The sequence below is a fragment of the Petaurus breviceps genome, unplaced genomic scaffold (assembly GCF_028583685.1).
Source record: "Petaurus breviceps papuanus isolate PSGF00001 unplaced genomic scaffold, PetGlider_PUasm1.0 90692, whole genome shotgun sequence".
In the NCBI taxonomy this organism is placed as follows: domain Eukaryota; kingdom Metazoa; phylum Chordata; class Mammalia; order Diprotodontia; family Petauridae; genus Petaurus; species Petaurus breviceps.
In genome coordinates this window covers 4,865,741-4,885,806 of record NW_027187313.1, presented here as the reverse complement: position 1 = coordinate 4,885,806, position 20,066 = coordinate 4,865,741, and the positions used below count along the sequence as shown (strand labels likewise).

The following is a 20,066-nucleotide window of genomic DNA, read 5'->3' as shown; positions in this document are numbered from 1 at the left end:
AGAGAGAGAGAGAGAGAGACAGAGAGAGAGAGAGAGAGAGAGAGAGAATGAGAATGAATGCAGTTGAGATTCATGGAACTTCTATATAAAATTTCCCACATATTTATACATATATGCATATTTATGTGTATGTGTATATATGCATATATTCATATGCCTACACAAATATACACATATACACACACACATATATATATACACACAAATATATGTATATTTCCTTCCTTTTCACTAGTGTCCACTGTACAATGGACTCAGGGTCCCTTTTGAGTCTCTGGTAATCACTGCAATGAGAAAGAAGCATAATAAGCTCAGATAGTGATAGATACAAGAGGTTCTTGATATATTAGTAATGTGATTAACAGGGATGTAAATGGTCCCAAGTTGACTAGTGTGCACTTACATGCAACAGCTAGGAGATCAGGTGTGTGAGAGAGAGGCAGAGTGTGTGTGTATGTGTGTGTGTGTGTGTGTGTGTGTGTGTGTGTGTGAGAGAGAGAGAGAGAGAGAGAGAGAGAGAGAGAGAGAGAGAGAGAGAGAGAGTTCCCAAACACTATTGATTGTTTGATATTGATTGTGTAGGCTGAGCCTGCTGAAAGAAAAAGCCCAAGATGTTTACTGGGGGGAACCAAGGGGAGCATGTGGCCAGGCTCTTTCTCCCCAGTGTCTGTATGAGGTGGGGAGATTTTCAGGAGGGAGGAGGGGACAGAGAGTAGGTGGAGTGATGCACTGAACTTATTAGCTTTGACATCATTGTCTTTAAGTGAAACAAACAAGAAGATAATTACAGGCAGAAAGAAAGGAAGAGGAAAAGAGACTAGGACAGAGCAGGTTCCCTGAAATGCATCCTTCTCTTCTTTTTTTATCCTTTCCCCCCATCTTCCCAGGAGCCCATAAGAAGATGAAGTGAACCACAGAGCTTTTAAACTAATAAGGTGATTCCTAACATCAGACTGGCACCTGAAAGGAGAACTTTAACCAAGCTTTCAACAGACCAACAAGTTGAAAGGGGACAAAAAAATAACAACCAGCACCCCCAAGCACCAAACAGAAGGGACAAAGCAACCTGGACAGACAACCTGGGAGCTGATTGGAGATCTGCCTGAGAAAGGACAAGCTGGCATAGTGAAAGTTAAGTACTAGTCTGAATTTTGTGTTTCTAAATTCTTTGTGTATGTTTAGAGAGCAAGCATTATAGCACTGTGTGTGTGTGTGTGTGTGTGTGTGTGTGTGTGTGTAAGGAAAAGAAGAGAGATGAGTTGAAGGGAGAAAAGTTTGTAAAAGGAGCCCAGGTAGGGAGTGATATGTGTGTCTGTGTGTCTGTGAATGTGTGTCTGAGAGAATTTGGCTCAGAAGAAAATGCCCATGCTTTCCTCATCTAGTAGCATTGAGAGGAGGTGCGGTCAAAAGAAAGAAACCTGAGCTTTTTTTCCTGGGCAGGAAATTCAAAGGAACCAGGGAGAAATTAGCTTCATTCTGTAAGGACTAGTGGAGGGAAAGAGGAGGAAGATTAAGGAGGAAGAGTGTGGAAGATCACACACAGTGGGTGGGGGGTGGGGTGGGGGAACAGAAAGCCAAATTGGAAGGGGAAGGCAGCATCAGGCTGCAGGTTAGGATGAAGAAAAGCCTTAGTGGAAGTTTAATGTCCTGAAAAAAGCAGCTGTCCCAATCCAAGTGACTCTAGTACTTTCATTAGCTGTCTCTTCTTGCCTCACTCCCCATCCCTGTTCTGGTGTGCCACCTCCTCCCCCTATATTAGCTTGTAGTTCTGTGGATGAGCCAGGGGAGGTATGCTGGGCTTAACGGTCCTGGGAATGACAGTTGTGGTTCTGACTGGTGGAGTGTTCAGCGTAGCAGACTCGGACCTGGGCTGGGAACGTAAGCAGTCCTTGGTCCTCAGGGGACGGCTGAACCAGGTGTCAGCAGAAGGAGAACCTTGCTGGCTGGGGACTAGGGCCCGAAGACCCCACGCTGCTCCCCTGCATCATCTCTTTGGGGCTTACCCTAGCAGAAGAGTGGACTACTTTCATCCCTACCCCATCAGGGACCAGAAAAGACCCTCGGTAGGAAATAGTAAGCCTGGCACTGAGGCGAGGCTTACAAATCATTTTCTTCAAGATGAAGCTCAAAGACAAGCAAGGAGTATAACCACACTCCTGATTGGGAGTCAAGGCCAGGGGATCCCTGTCCCCCAGCCAGGGGACAATCCTAGTGAACAGTCTGATGACATTCACTTTGGAAGTCAAGGATTCTTGGAGTCTCTGAGTGAATCTGGGACCAAAGAAAGAGCTACTGTCGGCATTGAAGCCCCCTCACACCCACAAGGACTAGAGCCAGAATCCCAAAGAAAGGGGAAAGTGAGGGTCAGGCATCGGAGACAGACACAGGAGAAGAATGCAGAGAACTTGGGGGAAAACCCCAGCTGGGGAGGAGCAACCTTTAACTCCCAAGAAAGGATGCCTATCCTGTACTTCTCTGGGAGGCGGGAACAGCTGTTGGTTCGCCCAGAGGTGATGGTTGAGATTCCCCGGGAAGCATTCACGGTTGAAGCCTGGGTAAGACCAGAGGGAGGGCAGAACAACCCAGCCATTATAGCAGGTAAGAGACCCTGTGCTTTTCCATGATTTGAAGACCTTGGCTAACTGGGCACTTGCCCTGCTCAGGTGCTGATTGACCTGGGTGGAACTATGCAAAGAAAAGTGGTTTTGGAGTCAGGGTACCTGGGTGCAAATCCTGGCTTAACAGCTGTCCATCTCTGGGCCTCAGTTTCCTGATATGTAAAATGAGGGAAATGGATTAGATGATTTCTAAGGTTGATCCCAACTCTAAATGCTATGTATCTGCAGGAATGGTCAGAGGTGGAGAAAGGGAGATAAAATATAACGAAGGCAAGAATGGAGAAGGTTGGAGGTAGGGAGGAAGGGTTTTTCTTTCTACACAAGATGAGCCACATATCTAATGATTCTATGGCAGCTGTACTTGCTATATTGTTCTTGCTTTAATCCATTGGGTTTCCTCTCAACTCTTTTCTAAAAGTTCCTTTCCCATACCAGATTTTCACTAAAGTCTCTTGTCTTTTTTTCTAGAGGGAGAGGACATTCTTTGGCTCTTGGTGGCAAGATCGATGAGGGATGGGGTGGGGAGGTGGCAGTCTCCAGGCTCCAGGAGCCTTCAAAGACAGAGGGACGATAGGAACTTCTCTGGGGGGCTGCACCCAGAGCACAGCATATGCTATATGCATAGCAGGGACATTGGAGATAGACCAATGGACGAGGGCAGAGGAGGTATCTGTCCCCAGACTCGGAGAGACCTCCCTCAATTCTTGAGCACACAATGTGACTAGTGTGGGGACAGCAGAGCCCAGTGGAAAAAGCACACACCCAGAGTAAGTTAACTGGGTCCCAGCTTTGCCATTAACTGTGACTTTAAGCAAACCTGTCTGAGTCTCTGTCTTCTGTCTGATGGGATCCTATCCTCCCATTCCAAACAGTTGTGAAATGAGGTTCTATATGCGGGCTATGGGAAATATAGGCATAGCTCCATATTTTACAAATCCTACCTACTGAGCAGGTGAGTGGGAGGAAGGGCAGTTAGAGTATTTTGAATGAAAAATTGGCTTGATATCTCATTGCTTTCTATTTTATGACAAAAAAATAGGACCATAATCCTCAGAATGATCTGGCCTCATGGTGGACAACCAATACTTGATGATCTGAACTAGTGACTGTTTGCAATAGGGAGGTCTCTGAACCAAGAAGGAAGGATTAGGTATTACCATTTCACAGATGGGAAAACTGAGGCAACAAAATGTATTAGCTGTGTGACCTTACTCTTGGCTTCAGTTTCCTTTAGTGCAAGATGACAGAATTGAACTAGATGATCAATTCATACAATTCAGAATTGGAAAGGATCTTAGAAGCACAGACCCATTTTAAAGATAAGGAAATTGAAGCCCAGAGAAGTTAAGTAACTTGCCCAGTGTCACACAGTCAACGAGTAGCATAGCTGGGATTTGAATTCAGATTCCCTGACCCCAAATTCCACTAGTCTTCTTTCCACTATACCACTCAGTCCTATAATATTCACTATTTCTCTGGCTCTAAGAAGCATGGATGTTTGCCCAAGCTCACCCAGTGACTCAGAATGCAGTTTGAGAATAAAACCCCAAACCAATGGAGTGTTTGGACAGGAAACTACTTAAAGGGCCCTAGCTTCTTCCATAGTTGGGGGGACCTGTAAAGTCAAGGACATGTTTATAATCTTCAGTAAAGGGGAGTTGAACAAGACTCTCTCCATCATCTAGGTAATTCTAGGACCCTTATTCCAGATTCTAGCCCTCTTCTCCCTCTCCTCCTCCTTTGATTGTAATGGTAGCTTTGGGGATCAGGATTCTCAGAAGATGACCCATGTCATTTTTAGTCTTCCCTCTCCACTGCCTTCCTCTTAGAATGTTGGGCAGGATGGGCTGGAGGTTGGGTGAGGTAGCGGGGGAAGGGGGAATCCTTCTTCTGGTGCCAAGATGATGAAATAATACAATAAGACAATTCTGTGATCAGGGCTGGCTGCCTCGCAGATTTCCCCTCTTCACTGCCTCCTCTTTTGCCAGGAAGATTGCTCTCTTGCAATTCATCCCAAGAACAGTAACTTTGCTCTTGCAGTAGCAGGAAAAGGGGACCTGGGACCAGCTCTCTGGCTGGGTAGAAGCAGAGTGGAATCCAAAAAAATTATAAAGAGGAAACTCTCAGAGCCCACCACACTTAAAAAGTATTCTGGGAACCTTAGAGCACTACAGAAATGTGAGCTGCTCTAAATTTTTAATCCCTTGCCCTGCAGAAAGACAATGCTTGCTACCTGCCCCCAGCCCTTAGATGTCCTCTCAAATTCTCTTTGAGGAGTGATAGCTGAGGTTTTGGTCCTCTATGGGCTTGGGCACCAATGCATTTTCTCATGGTTCCGGATACTTCTTGAAAGTACTTATCTGAAGTTTGTAAATCCACGGATTGTCCAAAATCGGCCATAAGTTCCTTTTCCTCCCTTTTTATTATTAGATAGGCTACCCCTGTGAGGTTTCTTGTCTCAGCTGATCAATCTGGAAAAGCCCTGCTACCCCTGTGATTAACTGACTTTCTATTTTAAGTCTCTCTTCTTCCCTCATCCTCTTCTTAGAAGAATGGAAGGAAAGAGACCCCATCAACAGGAAACAAAAACCATCCTCATCTTTTCCCACTTTCCATCCAATTCCACTTAAACATTAAAACACTAAACATTTAAAAAAAAGTTGACATGTTGAACAATGGTATGGATCCCATTGGACAGGTGGGGGCTGATGCTGCATATTCACCCTTGGGCATTTCCAAACAGGTTCCCAAGAGGGCTAAAAATAACGTGACCTAAATGAAACCAGGAGTTAAATGTTGCTCCTAGATGCATCTACATGACAAGCCTGAACTAGTCAGTCAATAGTGTCCCTTCCTGCTCTCCAGTTCCTTTCTACTCCAGAAGAGCCTCATTTAGCTGTGGCCCTTGTGGTGGAGAACCATGAAAACAACCAGCCTCCTCCATGGAGAAAATAGGCTTATATCTGACTCCTTTACTTTCTTTCCACAAAAACTGCCATACAGTTCTCACTCTACCCTGTCCATAGTTCTGCTAGAGAAATACCCTCTAGTCCTAAGCCAGTCTTAAAGCAAAGAGGAGTAGTGGGCAGACCATATTACTCCTAATGCTTTACCCCACAGCCCTCTACACTTCAGTCCCGAAGTCCCCTCACTACAACTTGTACTCCCTGGAACAGATGGCATATTTTGTTTGGCCACTGGGTCTCATTAGCCCCTGGAGAAGGGAACCCCAGGAGAGACTGGGCCTTTGGGAATACTTCCTGTGTGTGACACTAGGTGGCAGTGTTGCCTCATGCACAGGGTGGCTGGCGCCAGTCCACAAATTCTTCAGGGGAAATGTCAGTTTGGGTCTGTACCTGGTTTGGACTGCTGCCTTTTGAGTCCTCTATCCTTCCCAGGACTGGAAATAATCCTACCTGGGGAGGTGAGGATGGGAAACTCCAGGAAGTTCACATTACAGTGCCATGGTGACTAGTGAAGGTGACATCCTTGGTTGTGGCTGCCTGGGATGCTGCACATTTAGACACTTGAGAGGGGAAAAAAAAGTATATATACACAAATATTGAACAAACAGTCCCCCCCCATCCTCCCCCATTGCCCTGCCCCTCTACCCCCACTGCTAGCATGGTACATTTAACTCCAGTGTAGCTTAGAGAGCTGTTTTATTTAGGGATGAGGATGACTTTTGATTCATTCTATGTGATTCATACATCCCAGGCCCTGAGAGTTTCTGACATTCTATGGGAGAGACCTACAACCTGGCTTAGCTTCCTTTCAGACCAGAATCCAGGTCCTAGAATCTCAGAACTGGATGGCATCTTGGAGGACATGGGTTCTAACCCATGCCTGAGTGGGAATCTCCTCTGTAATTCCCTGACAAACAGTCCCATAGCCTCTGCTCCAAGACCTTCAATGATGTCAGTCCATTCCACCTTTGGAACAGAATTATTAGGAATTTTTTCATTATATATCAAGCCAGCAAGTCTTGACTTGTTCCTCTGTAACTTTCACTCATTGTTCCTAGTTTGGTCCCCAGGACTAAGCAGAATAAACCTAATGCCTCTTCTGAAGAATGTCAATTTTTTTTTTTTGAAAATAGCATTTTTCCCCCAATTACATGTGAAGATAGTTTTCAACATTATTTTTTTAATAAGATTTTGAGTTTCACACTTTTTTCTCCCTCCCCGTCCTTTCCCCTCTCCCAATGACAGCAAGCAATCTAATATAGATTATACATGTGCAATCATATAAACATATTTCCACATTAGTCATGTTGTAAAAGAAGAAAAAGAATAAAAGAGAAAAGCAATTAAAAACAACAAAAAAAGTGAAAACAGTATTCTTCCATTTGCATTCAGACTCTAAAGCTCTTTCTCTGGATGTGGAAAATTCAGAATTTTCCATCATGGGTTTTTTGGAATTGTCTAGGATCATACTGCTGAGAAGAGCTAAGTCAGTCATAGTTGATCATTGTGTGATGCTGCTGTTACTGTGTACAATGTTCTTCTCACTTCACTCAGCATCAGTTCATGTAAGTCTTTCCAGGTTTTTCTGAAATCTGACTGCTCATCATTTCTTATAGCACAATAGTATTCCATTACATTCATATACCACAAATTGTTCAGTTATTCCCCAATTGATGAGCAAATTTCCAACTCTTCACCACCACAAAAAGAACTCCTATAAATATTGTTGTACATGTAGCCCATTATTCCTTATTAAAAATAATATCTTTGGAATACAGACCTAATATTTTTCTTTCTGGATCAAAGGGCATGTACAGTTTGAATGATCTTTGGGCATAGTTCCAAATTGCTCTCCAGAATGGTTGGATCAGCTCACAACTCCACCAATGATGCATTAGTGTCCCAATTTTCCCAAATCTTCTTCAACATTTATCATTTTCCTGTTTTGTCATGTTAGTAAATTTGATAGATGTGATGTGGTACCTCAGAGTTGTTTTGATTTGCATTTCTCTAATCCATAGTGTTTTAGCTTTAATTTCTCCATTGGAAAACTACCTGTTCATATCCTTTGACCATTTATCAATTGGGGAATGGCTTGTATTCTTATAAATTTGAAGAGTGGAAATCTTTAAAGCAATAGGAGAAAACAGATTTGGAAAAGGGTAATGAGGCTCAGTGCCCTGCTCTGATTCACTGTGTTCCTCATTGAAAGCCCTACTGAATAGCCTGGTCAGTTAGGGGATACCTACTCACTAACAGCTAGCCTGAGGTCAGGATACCACCTTAGCTGGACCACTGAGGAGAATTCACCTCAGAAAGTCTTGGTCTTGAACTAAATTTAGACTAATTCTCTGAAGGTTTCATTCCAAAGTTTGGATTTCTTGAATGACTTTCTTCATCCTGGAATGGCCCTATTTTCCTTCCATCCCTTTTATTCCCTCATACTTTCCTTCCCTTCTTCTCACTTAGACATTAATGATTCCCTACTTTTCCCTCTTATTTGTTCAAATGTTTCCTGAAGTTATATGGACTCCCCAAGTTCCAAAGAGGATCATGGCAAAGCTAAGATATTAATCTAGATTTCTTTCCTCATGGCATTGTGGAATTGCAGCGTTGGAAGAGACCCTAGAGATCATCTTGTTAAAAGCTTTTGTTTTATTGATCAGGAAGATGATTCCTAGACAAGTGACTGACCAAAGGTCATACAGCTAGTAATTGGTAAATTATGGCCTATAATTCAAATCTCTTGACTCCCAATCCCATGTTCTTTCTACTCCACCATATTTACTCACTACTTCTCAATCAGTAAGCATTTATTGGGAGCCTCCTGTGTTGCTGTTGTTGTTGCTGTTCAGTCGTGTCCAATTCTTCATTACCCTGGGGACCATACTGTCCATGGAGTTTTCTTGGCAAAGATACTGGAGTGGTTTGCCATCTCCGTCCCCAATGGATTAAGGCAAACAGTGCTTAAGTGACTCACTCAGCTAGTAGCTGTTTGAGGTAAAATTTGAACTCAAATCTTCCTGACTCTAGGCACTACACTCTGTCCACTGAGCCATCTGATGATTCTTCTACAGGTTTACCTATGGAAACCATGTTGCAACTTTTACTTCCTCTAGATAAAGTTGTACCATTTTCTCAGTGTCCAGCCAGGGCCATGGGCTGACCCTGGCAGGCTGACTGTAGGACCTCACTAAACCATCCAATTGGATCACCTACTGTGTGCCACACAAAAATATTTATTAAAAACAACCATCATGAGAAATGTACAATGGGAGAACAAGGATGCATTAGATCCCAGTTATTGCTACCAAATACCCATGTTATGGGGCTTTAAAGGACAGCCCCAAATAGTCTAGACCAGAGACTTCAAACACATGGTTTGTGGGCCACATGGGTCAGCCCAAACCAGATTAAAATGTAATTGGGAAATACTAAGCAAAAATGAGATAATACATGGATAATGTTAATATATGGTTTTCTAAATCAATTAGATCCTTGAGGGATTTTCCTGGCCCCTATTTTTATTTAAATTTGATGCCACTGGTCTAGACATCTCAACAGTTAGAGGTGGGTTACAAAAATAAATGGAGTGTTGACCTGGAAGTCCTTTTTTTAGGTCAAGTTTTGTCATTGGTCTGTATTTTTTCATTAGACAGTTTATGTTCTTTGTTTGTATGGTTGTATATCTCTGTGGAGAGGGGTGGAGGGAGGATTTCCAAATCTGTAAAATGGAAGTCATTTGGCTTGCTGCTAATATTTTCCCACAGGATATCACAAAGGCAGTATGATATAGTGGGTAGAGAATCATCCTTAAATCTAGAAAGGCCTGGGATCAAATCCTGCATCTGTCATGTACTGGCTCTGGCTCTTTGACTTTGGGCAAATCAATTCACTTCTCTGTGCCCAGGAAACTTCAAAACAAAACTTGAGGAACTGTTATTTATTTGCATTAATAGAGATTTCCTCACCAGGATTTTCCCTAAGTGGATACAAATCACAGGTGTATAAATGAGGTGGGTGTAGCAGCAAGCACCCCAAGCATCCTCTGGGTGGCTGCCAACACAGGTTCTTGGATCTGCTTTGATAAAGGAAAGCAACTCAGAATGGGTCAACAAGCTTACTTTAATCAGTCAAATATGTATTGTTTACCTAGTTCAGGGGAAAAAGGTCAGCACCCCGAACTTCAGAATATACAGACAGAATTATCAAGACAGAGAAACAGATCAAGTAGACAGTCTCCAAACTGTCCAACCATTACATGCATACCAAATCAACATCTGGATTTCATCAATATCTGGGTTTTTCAAAGCCGGGGAGCTCTCAACAACAGCTTCCCATAGTTTCATCTGATCAAATCACAGAACACTTCTCAAAGTGAGTCCCAAAACAAAGCCTCATATCAGGGTTTATATGGCCTTCTCCTGGCTCAGAGAATGGAACAACCTTTTGGACCCACTGGCCAATCAAAAAGTATCTCCTGAAAACAAGCCTCCCTCCCCAGGCTCCAGGTGCACGTTAGCCTAGGGGCAGGGAACATCTTAAAAATTGCATTTCCAATACAGGGGGAAAAAAGGAATCTTTAATAAAAATAAATGACTGAGGGGACCCTGACAATGGATATGATCTCTTCTTTTAGGCGGAAATACCTGTAAAAATTTAGTGCATGTCAATAACTTTTTCAAGCCTTTACTAAACACTTACTATGTTCCAAGGACTAACGAAGTGCTGGGGATGCAAAGAAAGACAAAAGCCACAAAAACAAGCCCTGCTCTCCTCGTGTAAAGGGAGGAGCAATGTGTACAAGCAGGACATGGCAGCCTAAGGAGGCGCCGTAGGGTAATAGTCACGGGCACTTACATAGCGCTTTAAAGTCCGCAAAGACCTCTTGTGAATCTCACGCGTGATTCTCACAACAACCCTTCGAGGGCTGTTCTATTATTATGCCCATTGTAGAGATGAAGAAACGGAGGCAGACAAGGATAAGTGACTTGTCCAGGGTCACAGAACTGTGGCCCTTAGAGGTTAAATGAAGTGCCAGTGTCACTCAGTTAGTTAGTGACAGAGCTGGGATTTGAACCTGGGTTCTAGTCCTCCTCCAAATCCAGGGTATTTTGTATTACAGTTTCCACAAGCTACTATGGTTATCCTACTGTCTTAATAACTTCCATTCCAGTATCTCAAGGTCTAGGGTCTCAGGGTCACTCATTAAAAATGTAGAGCATCACAGAAGAAATACTTTAAGTCATTAGACGGTCTTATGATTATGGAATCATAGACTGGAGGCCACTTTGAGTGGTGGGTCTTCAGTTCTGAACTTCCTTTATATTTAAGTTTGCCAGGATAGACGGAGGAAAGATCTAGTTCTATCTTGTTCTTAAAGATCTTCAGAAAAGGAGGTTTCTATTCTCTGTCCCCTTTCACATTTATGTGTCGTACAGTTTTCACTATCTGAAGTAAGAGTGTTCTCATAACTAGTTTAAATGCATAATGTCTAAACCCCCCCCCCCCCCAAACTTTGCAGACAGAAAGCTCCTAAAAAATTCTAAGAGACAAGGATTGGCACATCCCATGGTTAACCCTTTGCTCAAAGATAAAAGGGAGCAAAGGAACCTTGAAAATGGAAGACTTTTCACTTAATGAACAAGTGATCAGATCACATGTTGAACTTCAGTCAGTTTGCCAATTGCTGACAAAGTGGGGCATGCACATTGTTAAGGTGGGGCAATGAGATTTGCTCTGGATTTGGTATGTTCACATCTGTAGCATGATCCACTGATCACCTTAACAGCTCAGATTTCTATAGTGATGTGGACCTTGCAAACTTCCTTATCTGCATTGTACAGGTGAGGAAACTGAGGCCCAGGAATGATTTGATTGATGTCTGTCAGATGGCATCAGAGCTAGGACTCAAACAGAGGTCTGTGAATCCCCAGTCCAATGCCATCCCCACTCATCCATGTCAAATCTTAGAATAACAGATGGCATTTGTACATTATATTATTTTGCAGTTTATGGCTCTCTTTATTCACAACTTCTTAAGTTTTAGCTGGTGAAAAAAAAAATCAAACACTTCTCAGGACACAGTTAATGAGGAGGGAGAAGAGAAGGTGATGGATCATCTACAAAAATTCGTGATTAATGCATGAAGTGAAAGGCAAGAAATACCCCTTCCTCCCTTTCCAATTTCTTCAGAGTTATGGAAACAAACAAACAAATAAACAAACAAAAACAAGGTTCATTCCAGGGTTGGATTACTGGAAAATTTCATAGGTAAGAGTTGGGTAAAAGGAGATTTCTGGAAGCTGGTTCCTCAATGGGGTCAGAGGATTATTGGGTCAAAGATCTGGACCAGGAAGAGATCAGAGAGGCCAAGAGGTTACTTCTGCTTACCATATCCTCTTCAGGGTCCTGGGGGTTTTTTTTTTTTTGGTTTGTTTTTACCTCAGTCTTTGCTAATCATAAACTATATTCAGGAGAAAGACTGAGGACAGTCTCTCAAAGGGAGCAGGTAAATTCCACTGCTTGGGGCAATGATGGCAGACCCACACGAAGGGCCATGAAGATGGACTGAGAGTAACAAGCCACATTGATGCCTCAGTGTGGGCAGTCTAGGAGATTTAAGTTTATGTTTCTAGTACTTGATGTGCTGACCACCCAGGTGAAGGGCCCAAGTTTGTGAAGAAGTTTACTGGTTGGCATGATTTTTTTTCTCCCCAAATTTCTCTGACCATGACATCTCTTGTCTCTTTATTGGCATCATAAGCAGCTTTCTTCTCTTTCCAAACCTCTCCAGTGCCCTGAAGAGGGTTTTAAAAACCTTTTACCTAATATTAAAAGCTCCATATTACTTTTCACCTGGATTAGTACCAAATGACATCCATACCCAGAACACTTAGCTCCTCAGAAGTAGTACAGGATCAGATTTTGATGTAGCAGCATCTTTGAAAGAAAAAAGAGAAGGGAGAAGAGGGGAGGAGGGAAAAATAAAACCAGGATTGTTTCCTTCATTGTACTATGAGCTCTCTCTCCTGGACTTTACCTTTCTGCTTGACCCAAGGGGAGTACAGTGTGCCTCCTTGCAGCTGTCTCTGCAGCGTAGTTGTTTAGTATTTGGATATCTGGCACACAGGTGTTAACTTTGGGACTTGGGAGTCAGCCAGGATTCAGAGGGGTGGGACTTGGGGGAAGCAGAGCAGGTGGGGGAGAGTTTGGAAATGAGAGTTGTCCATGAGAAAAAGTCACTAACATGAGCCCTTAATCCTACCACCTCTCTCAGTGTCTCAGTACCTCTGCCAGTCACATGCCCTTCTTGCCCCTTTCTCTTAACCTTCTCCCTCACTTCTTAGACATTCATGTTTGTGTCTATGTTTATGTTTTGTGTCGAGACTGGGTCTCCCTGTCTTTCTGAGGCTGAAAGTACAATGAATGATAACTTGGCCACTCATAAGCCTGATGTCAGTGCTGAGCATCATGGGAGCTTAAACCTACTCCATTTTTTCTGACCTGATTTTGCCCCTTCTTAGGCTGCTTCATGGCCCTCTACTCCAAGGGGCTTTTTTGTTATAGAACTTAGTGCAGCCTTCAGGTCCACTTTATAAGTTACCAAAGCTTAGAATTCTTGAGCTCAAGAGATCCACCAGCCTTGGCCTCCTGAGCAAGCAGCAGCAGTGATTGGAGGCACGTGCTAAACATTCACTGTTATGTGACTTTTCTTAGGGCATTGTTTATTACAAGGGGTGGGAACTTGGGGCCTCAAGGTCACATGTGACCCTCTAGGTCCTCAAGGGTGGCCCTTTGACTGGATCCAAACTTTACAGAACAAATCCTTTTATGAAGGGGACTTGTTCCATGAAGTTTGGATTCAGCCAAAGGGCCACACTTGAGGACCTAGAAGGCCACACGTGCCCTTGAGGCTAAAACACTACCCCTGGTCTGTTACTTTCAGAGACGAATTTATGTACTGGATGGACATATAATAGAAGTAAGTGGCACCACCAGCTAAAAACTTTTTAAAACCTAGTTAAAAACCTAGGTCTTAATGGTTCCCTAGTTTTTAAGGAAGAGGATGGAGCTCACTAGGACCCTGTAGAGTCCAATACTCAGGCATGGGTTCTTGGGCTGCAATTGCTCAAAGGTGTCAGAGGGAGCTTTGGAAAGTGAGAATCGCCCTCAGTTTCCCAATAAATCTAACCCTGTTGGCTCTTCTCCAGTGCTCTCACCTCTGGCTTTCTGTTTTACACACCTCATCTCTTCTCCTTATATTTCTTTACTATTCCTTTGGGGGCAGTTCTGCCTGATTAATTCAGAATGTGTTGCCACACAGCTAGCTTCTGTTCTTTTCTATCCAAATGCCTTTGTTGATGAGACCAGAGAAACAGAAGAGGGAAACAATACTCTAGTTTTTGTTCAGAATTTGGATTTTTTTAAAAATCTCTTGACTTCAAGTCCTGTTGTGTAGTTTGTATGAGAATTGGTGTCTGTGCTCTGTGTCATGGAAAAAGTTATCCCCGGAGTCATAACAACAGCAATGATGATGAAGACGACAACAACAACAAGAATTAGTTATATAGCACACTGAGGTGGAAAACACTTTACAGATATTGTTTCTTTTGGTCCTTGTATCAACTCTGGGAGGTAGATGCTATTATTATCCTCATTTGCATATGAGGAAACTGAGATAGAACAAGGATAAGTGACTTGCTCAGAGTCATTCAGGAAGTGACTGAGTTGTGTCACCAACTTTCTTCTTTATTTAAAATAGAACTCACAATTCTGACATCTTCCAGAAAGAAATGCTGTACAACTCTACACAAGTCTGTGACCAGACAACCTGACCACAAAGCCTTTCCTATCAATGCCCACTACCAAGTTTAAAAAATATTTAATTTATTTTTTTATTCAGAAAATAAAACTTGCGTGACTCCATTCTATTCCATTCCACAAATCGATCTCAGTTCTTCCCAGTAGGAGTCAGAAGTGGGTGAACAAAGTTGGTACTTCAGTCCAAATACAATCGTGGTAACTGGAACTTTCAATCTCAGAATATCCTGAAGTTGAGGAATTGCCCTGGCTACCATTTAGGGGACTTTGACAAAACAATTAAGGTGTGTTAGTTGTATGACCCTGGGCAAGTCACTTAACCCTGTTTGCTTCAGTTTTATCACCTGTAAAATGAGCTGGAGAAGGAAATGGCAAACCATCCCAGTTTCTTCACTAAGAAAACCCCAAAATAGCGTCAGAAAGAGTCAGGCATGATAGCAAAAACTGAGCAACAATAATAGAACTTACAGTGACTGAACTACTGACTGAAATAACAAAAATGCTTCACCCTGTCAGTCATTGACTCTCACTGCACAAAAGCTGGATTTTGAGTTAAGAAGATCTGGGTTCAGATGCTGCCTTTGACACTAACTTTGTGGCTGTGGGCAAGTAACTTAACCCCTCTGACTTCTGTCTCCTTGAGTATAAAGTAGGGGATAATAATATCTTCATTATGATGGAAATTGTGAGGATGAAATTAGATAATTTATTATAATATTATATGTGTCAGTTATTCATTTATTATTATTTTAAAAATGTTAGTTGTTGTTCATCCTTTGCTTTCAAAGAGGATCAATGATACGGAGTTATCAGTGTGTTGGGAAGAACAGATGTTAAGAAGAGAGTGGAAGGCCACTTTCCTGCTCTTAAGCAGCTTACAATTGAATAGAGGAGACCAGACAAACATAAGCAGTACGTGAAAACACAAGAAACATAAAACCACATACCGAATTTCAATCAATTAATCAACAAATATTTATTGAGTACCTATTATATACCAGACTCTGTGCTAGGTGCTGGGGATGCATATACAAAGAATGAAACCAGCCCTATTATTTAGGAGTTTACATTCTAAAGGGAAAATTGTGTTTTGTTGCTTGAAAGCTTGCTAAAACCCAGAGTTTTAGAAAGTGTAGAGGGATAGGACTCTTTAGTCCCTGAAAAAAAATTGGTGAAAGAAATGAAAGAACAATTATTGTATTCTTGAGAAGGCTAAGAGGTCAGAATGTAATGGCTAGAAGGAAAGGTTATGTGAAATATTGACACAGTGGATAGAACGCTAGGCTTGGAACCAAGTTACTAGCTATGTGATCCTGGGCAGGTCACTTAACTCTGTTTGCCTCAGTTCCTCATCTGTAAAATAAGCTGGAGAAGGAAATGACAAACCACTCCAGCATCTTGCCAAGAAAATCCCCAATGTTGGACATGACTGAAATGACTCAACAACAATGTGAAATATCGCTCTTACTTCTTGCCTTTCATCTTGGCTGTGATCTAGATTCAGCAGATCCGTAGGACAATGGGAAGTTTGCTCTTAGATCACAGTTCCTTTAACCAACTTGAGCCTCAGTTTCCAATGAGGGAGCTAAACTTGACCTTTCAAATCCCTCTATGATTCTACAATGACCTAGTTGCAATGCTATTACTTACTGGATAGAATACAAATTCAGATCAGCATTTAACAGCCTCCCAAATCTGGTTCCAGACTGTGTCTTCAAGTTTATTTCATGCCCCTCACCATCATGCTTCCTATGGTCAGGTCAAACTGAACCAAACCTCTTGTTATTCTCCTTTCTTACCCTGTCCTCTTCCATCTCCATGTCATGAAGGCCATTTCTCATACCTGGAATGCACATTCTGATCATCCCCTATTAAAATACTCTTTGTTCTCAAAAACCAGTTCAGGTGGCACTTCTTCCTTGAACTCTTTTGTGCTTACCCCTGACCTCCAACTTCAAATGATTTTGCTTTCCTCTTTCTCACTTTAGTTGGATTTCTCCTTTGCCCCCATCACCTTCTATTCTGTAACATGATTATGGCTGCACATGTCCTTTCCAATAGCATAAAACGTTCTTGAGTTGGGGGATTGTGTGCTGCTTTTTATCTCTGTATCTCCAGTCCCAACCACAATGTCTGGAAATTGGTTAATGCTTAATAAATTGAATTGAATTACCGAAATTCTCTGAATTCTATTTTTAGGATAAAAATGCAAATCACAACAAATGCTTTTCAGGGAAGCTACCCCTGCTTTCTAGGAAATAGGATCCTAGTCATATGTTGCAGTACAATTACTGTAAAAACAACATTTAACCTGTTTTACAGACAACAAGATCTATTAAGTGTTTGTTGAATGAATAGGGACTGGATTTGTTATTTCACTGGTATAGTCAGTCAATAAATATTTAAAAGTTCTTTCTACGCTAGGCACTATGCTTAGTGCTAAGAAAGACAAACGACAATCCTTTTCAAAGATATTCTCAAGGAGCAAACATTCTAACATGAGAGACAAACATAAACAGCTACTTACAAACAAATTATATGGAAGATAAATTAGAGATAATGAATGGAAGAAAAGTACTGGAATTAAGGGTGATCAGGAAGCCCATAAAATGTGGAAATTTCATATAAGGAACCAAAGTTCTTACCAAAATGGGTTCACGTCTGTCTGCAACTTAAACTTTGAAAGAGTTGCTTAGCGCATTGGGAAGAGCTAGGTGGCACAGTGGTTAAAGTTCCTGGATTCAGGGAGAATTATCTTCCTGAGTTCAAGTCTAGTCTCAGACACTTACTAGACTTGTGTGACCCTGGGCAAGTCACTTAACTCTGTTCGCCTCAGTTCCTCATCTGTCAAATGGGCTGCAGAAGGAAATGGCAAAGCACTCCAGCATCTCTACCAAGAAAACTGCAAATGGGGTCATGAAGAGTCAGACATGACTACACAACAACTAGTACCCTGAAGGTAAATGACTGATCTGGAGTCACCCAGTCAGCACTTGCCAGAGACCAGACTTGAACCCAGGTATTTCTGGCTGTCCAGCCAGTGCTTTAACAACTACCTAGACAGATAAGAGACAAAATCAACAACAAAATCAATGCTCTAGTTAAACAAATAGACATACCCCCCATTCTAGAATACATTCACAAATCAATCTACATCTTGTCTTATTCCCAAACCCTCTTACATCCACAACCTTCTATAATGACAGGTAACATTAAGAATGATGACCTGGGAGTGTCTGAGTCCTCAAAAGTTCAGTTATATCCAGGCTACAGTGCTTGCATTAAAACATTTTAGAAAGGCTTTCAACAACAAGACTCAAAACAAAAAAAGATTTTGACCTTAACCAGAATGTTAAATAAATAAAAATGTTTTCTGGATTGAATTGAATTGAAAATTTTCAAGTGCCTGAGCTCTCTGGTTAAAATCAAGCTTTCCCTGTGCTCTTTTGTATTCTTCTCTGCTTGCTTGGCATCTCTATATCTCACCTTCCTGGTAAGGAGGGGAGGATTGAAGGGACCTTCAAGGTCATCTAGCCTAATATACTATACAGTTGAAAAAACTGAGGTCCAGGGAGGTGGTCCAAGGTCAAACTGGAAGTTTAAGAGCCAGAATTTGAACCCTGATCTTATGGCTTCAAAATCCAACACATTTTCTACTGAATTATAAGTACCTTTCTCTTTCATTCTTCTCTGTGCTATTGACAACTGAGGCAGTCACACCTGCCTTAGGGTGGATGAGAGGGTGTCAAAAGCCAGCTTTGTGAGTTCCCTCTGAATACTGGATTATGGATACTCATAGGATTACAGAATTTTGGATTTGGAAGAATATTGAGTGGCCATACAGACCAGCCTATGCTTGAAGACTTCCAATGATAGAGAAGGTGCTACTACTCCAAGGTAGCCCATTTCATTTTTGAATAGTTTGAATTATTTGGAAATTTTTTCTTTATATCAGATCCAAATTTGCTCATTTGCAAATTTTACTTAGTAATGCCCTCTGGAGTTCAGCAGATTAATTTTGATCCTCTTTCCAAATAACAGACCTTCCAATATTTGCCTACAATTATCACATCTTCTCCCCATCTCCTTCCTCAGCCTGGGTATTCTCTTCTTCAGGCAAAACATGCCTAGCTCCTCTAACTTATCCTCCTAAGGCATGCATTCAAGGCCATTCCCCATTCTAGTTGCTCTCCTCTGTATGTTGTCCTAGAAATATGACCCTCTAATCTGAATGTAATACTCCAGATGTGTTCTGAGCAGGTCAAGTATAGAAATAATTTTGTCACTCTCTTCTTGCTGGAAGTTAGGAGTCTCTAAGCACAGCTTAATATTTATTACCATAGTTTTCTTGACCCCCCCACATTATGCTGTTGTCTCCAACATTTCCAAAAGAATAGTGTTAAGAGACTTTATCAAAAGCTTTCCTAAAATTTAGGCAGACACTATTTGCGGAATTGGCTGGTAATGGGTCATTTCCTATATTTGATGAAGCCATGCTGGCTCTTTGGGATCATCTCTTCTATTTTATAGACATTCATTACAAATTCACCATCTCCTTAATGTTCTATTCTAGAATTTTCCCAGGAATAGAAGTCAAACACAGTAGCCTAGAATATGTGGATTCCATTATTTGAATATATTTTGTCCATCGTATGTTGGACTGCAGCATATGTTTTTAAAAAAATTTCCTCTCAAATGTTCAGACTGGCTTTGAGGTCCCAAATGTGGAAATATTTGTATTTCGTTCATCCATTTACTCATTGATTCAACAAATGTTTATCATTGAATGCCTACTATGTCGAGATACTATGCTAGGTGCTATTTGCACAGTGTTATTGTGGTACTTGGCAAATTAGAAACTGCTTCGCCAAAATGGTGAATGGTGCCTTTCCTAGAAAACACTTTTAGTTACTTTCAGAATGGAAGGTAAAATTAAGAGGGTCTGGTTATTATTAAATAAGCTGAGGGACAGACACATAAGGAATAATATGAATGAAAAATCAGATAATTTGATATTAATATTATGAAATCAAATTCCATATTTGGAAAAAAACAAACAAAAACAAAAAAAACCTTTGAATTTATGGAACAGATAAATTATAAAGTAGGGTTTTCTACTTTATAAGAGAATTATTTGCAGTGTATCTTTAAATGACAGACCCCTCTCTTGCACAATATAAATAGAATGGAGAAGTTTATTTTTAAAATGTATAATATACACATAGCTTTCCAGGAATGCATCAACTGTGCAATTTGAAGTACACCTGTATCTAATTGAAATGCAAAAGCAGAGCTTCTAAGATGCACATTAAAGTCATTGCTATGGCCTAGCCTGTGCCCCTTGGGGGGATGATGATGTTAGAAATAAGCTTTAATGCTGCTGAGAGTCACATGTGAGGGCACTGAAAGGGGACAAACAGATTGAGCTTCCCAAGTAAGCCCCTCGATAGGGAGGGTGTAATTGAGGGGGGAGAAGGGAATTGACATCCTGCTCTGGGCGCCAACATGTCTCACTGTGGCCCAGCACGGGCTGTGCATTAGGATATCGTATTTAAGAGTTCAGGATTGAAAAAATACTCCAGCCTCTGTTTGGGTGGACGGTGAGTGACTTCACACACTGCCTTCTCTCTGCTTCTGCACAGCCTGCCTTTGATTCTGG

At 41.7% G+C, this 20,066-nt stretch overlaps 1 protein-coding gene across 2 annotated transcripts in view; it reads left to right on the top strand.

The window, feature by feature from the left end:
• The window catches only part of PAPPA2 (pappalysin 2), a 399,201-nt gene that overhangs the window by 1,552 nt on the left and 377,583 nt on the right, over positions 1-20,066 (top strand). Inside the window, exon 2 of one of the 2 annotated variants that reach the window (XM_069065505.1) lies at positions 888-2,598. In XM_069065505.1, the coding sequence (XP_068921606.1) occupies positions 1,791-2,598 (808 nt within the window). In that variant the 5' untranslated portion in view covers positions 888-1,790. Of the gene's footprint in view, positions 1-372; positions 2,599-20,066 lie in introns of those variants that run through there. The other variant, XM_069065506.1, reaches the window with a different exon arrangement.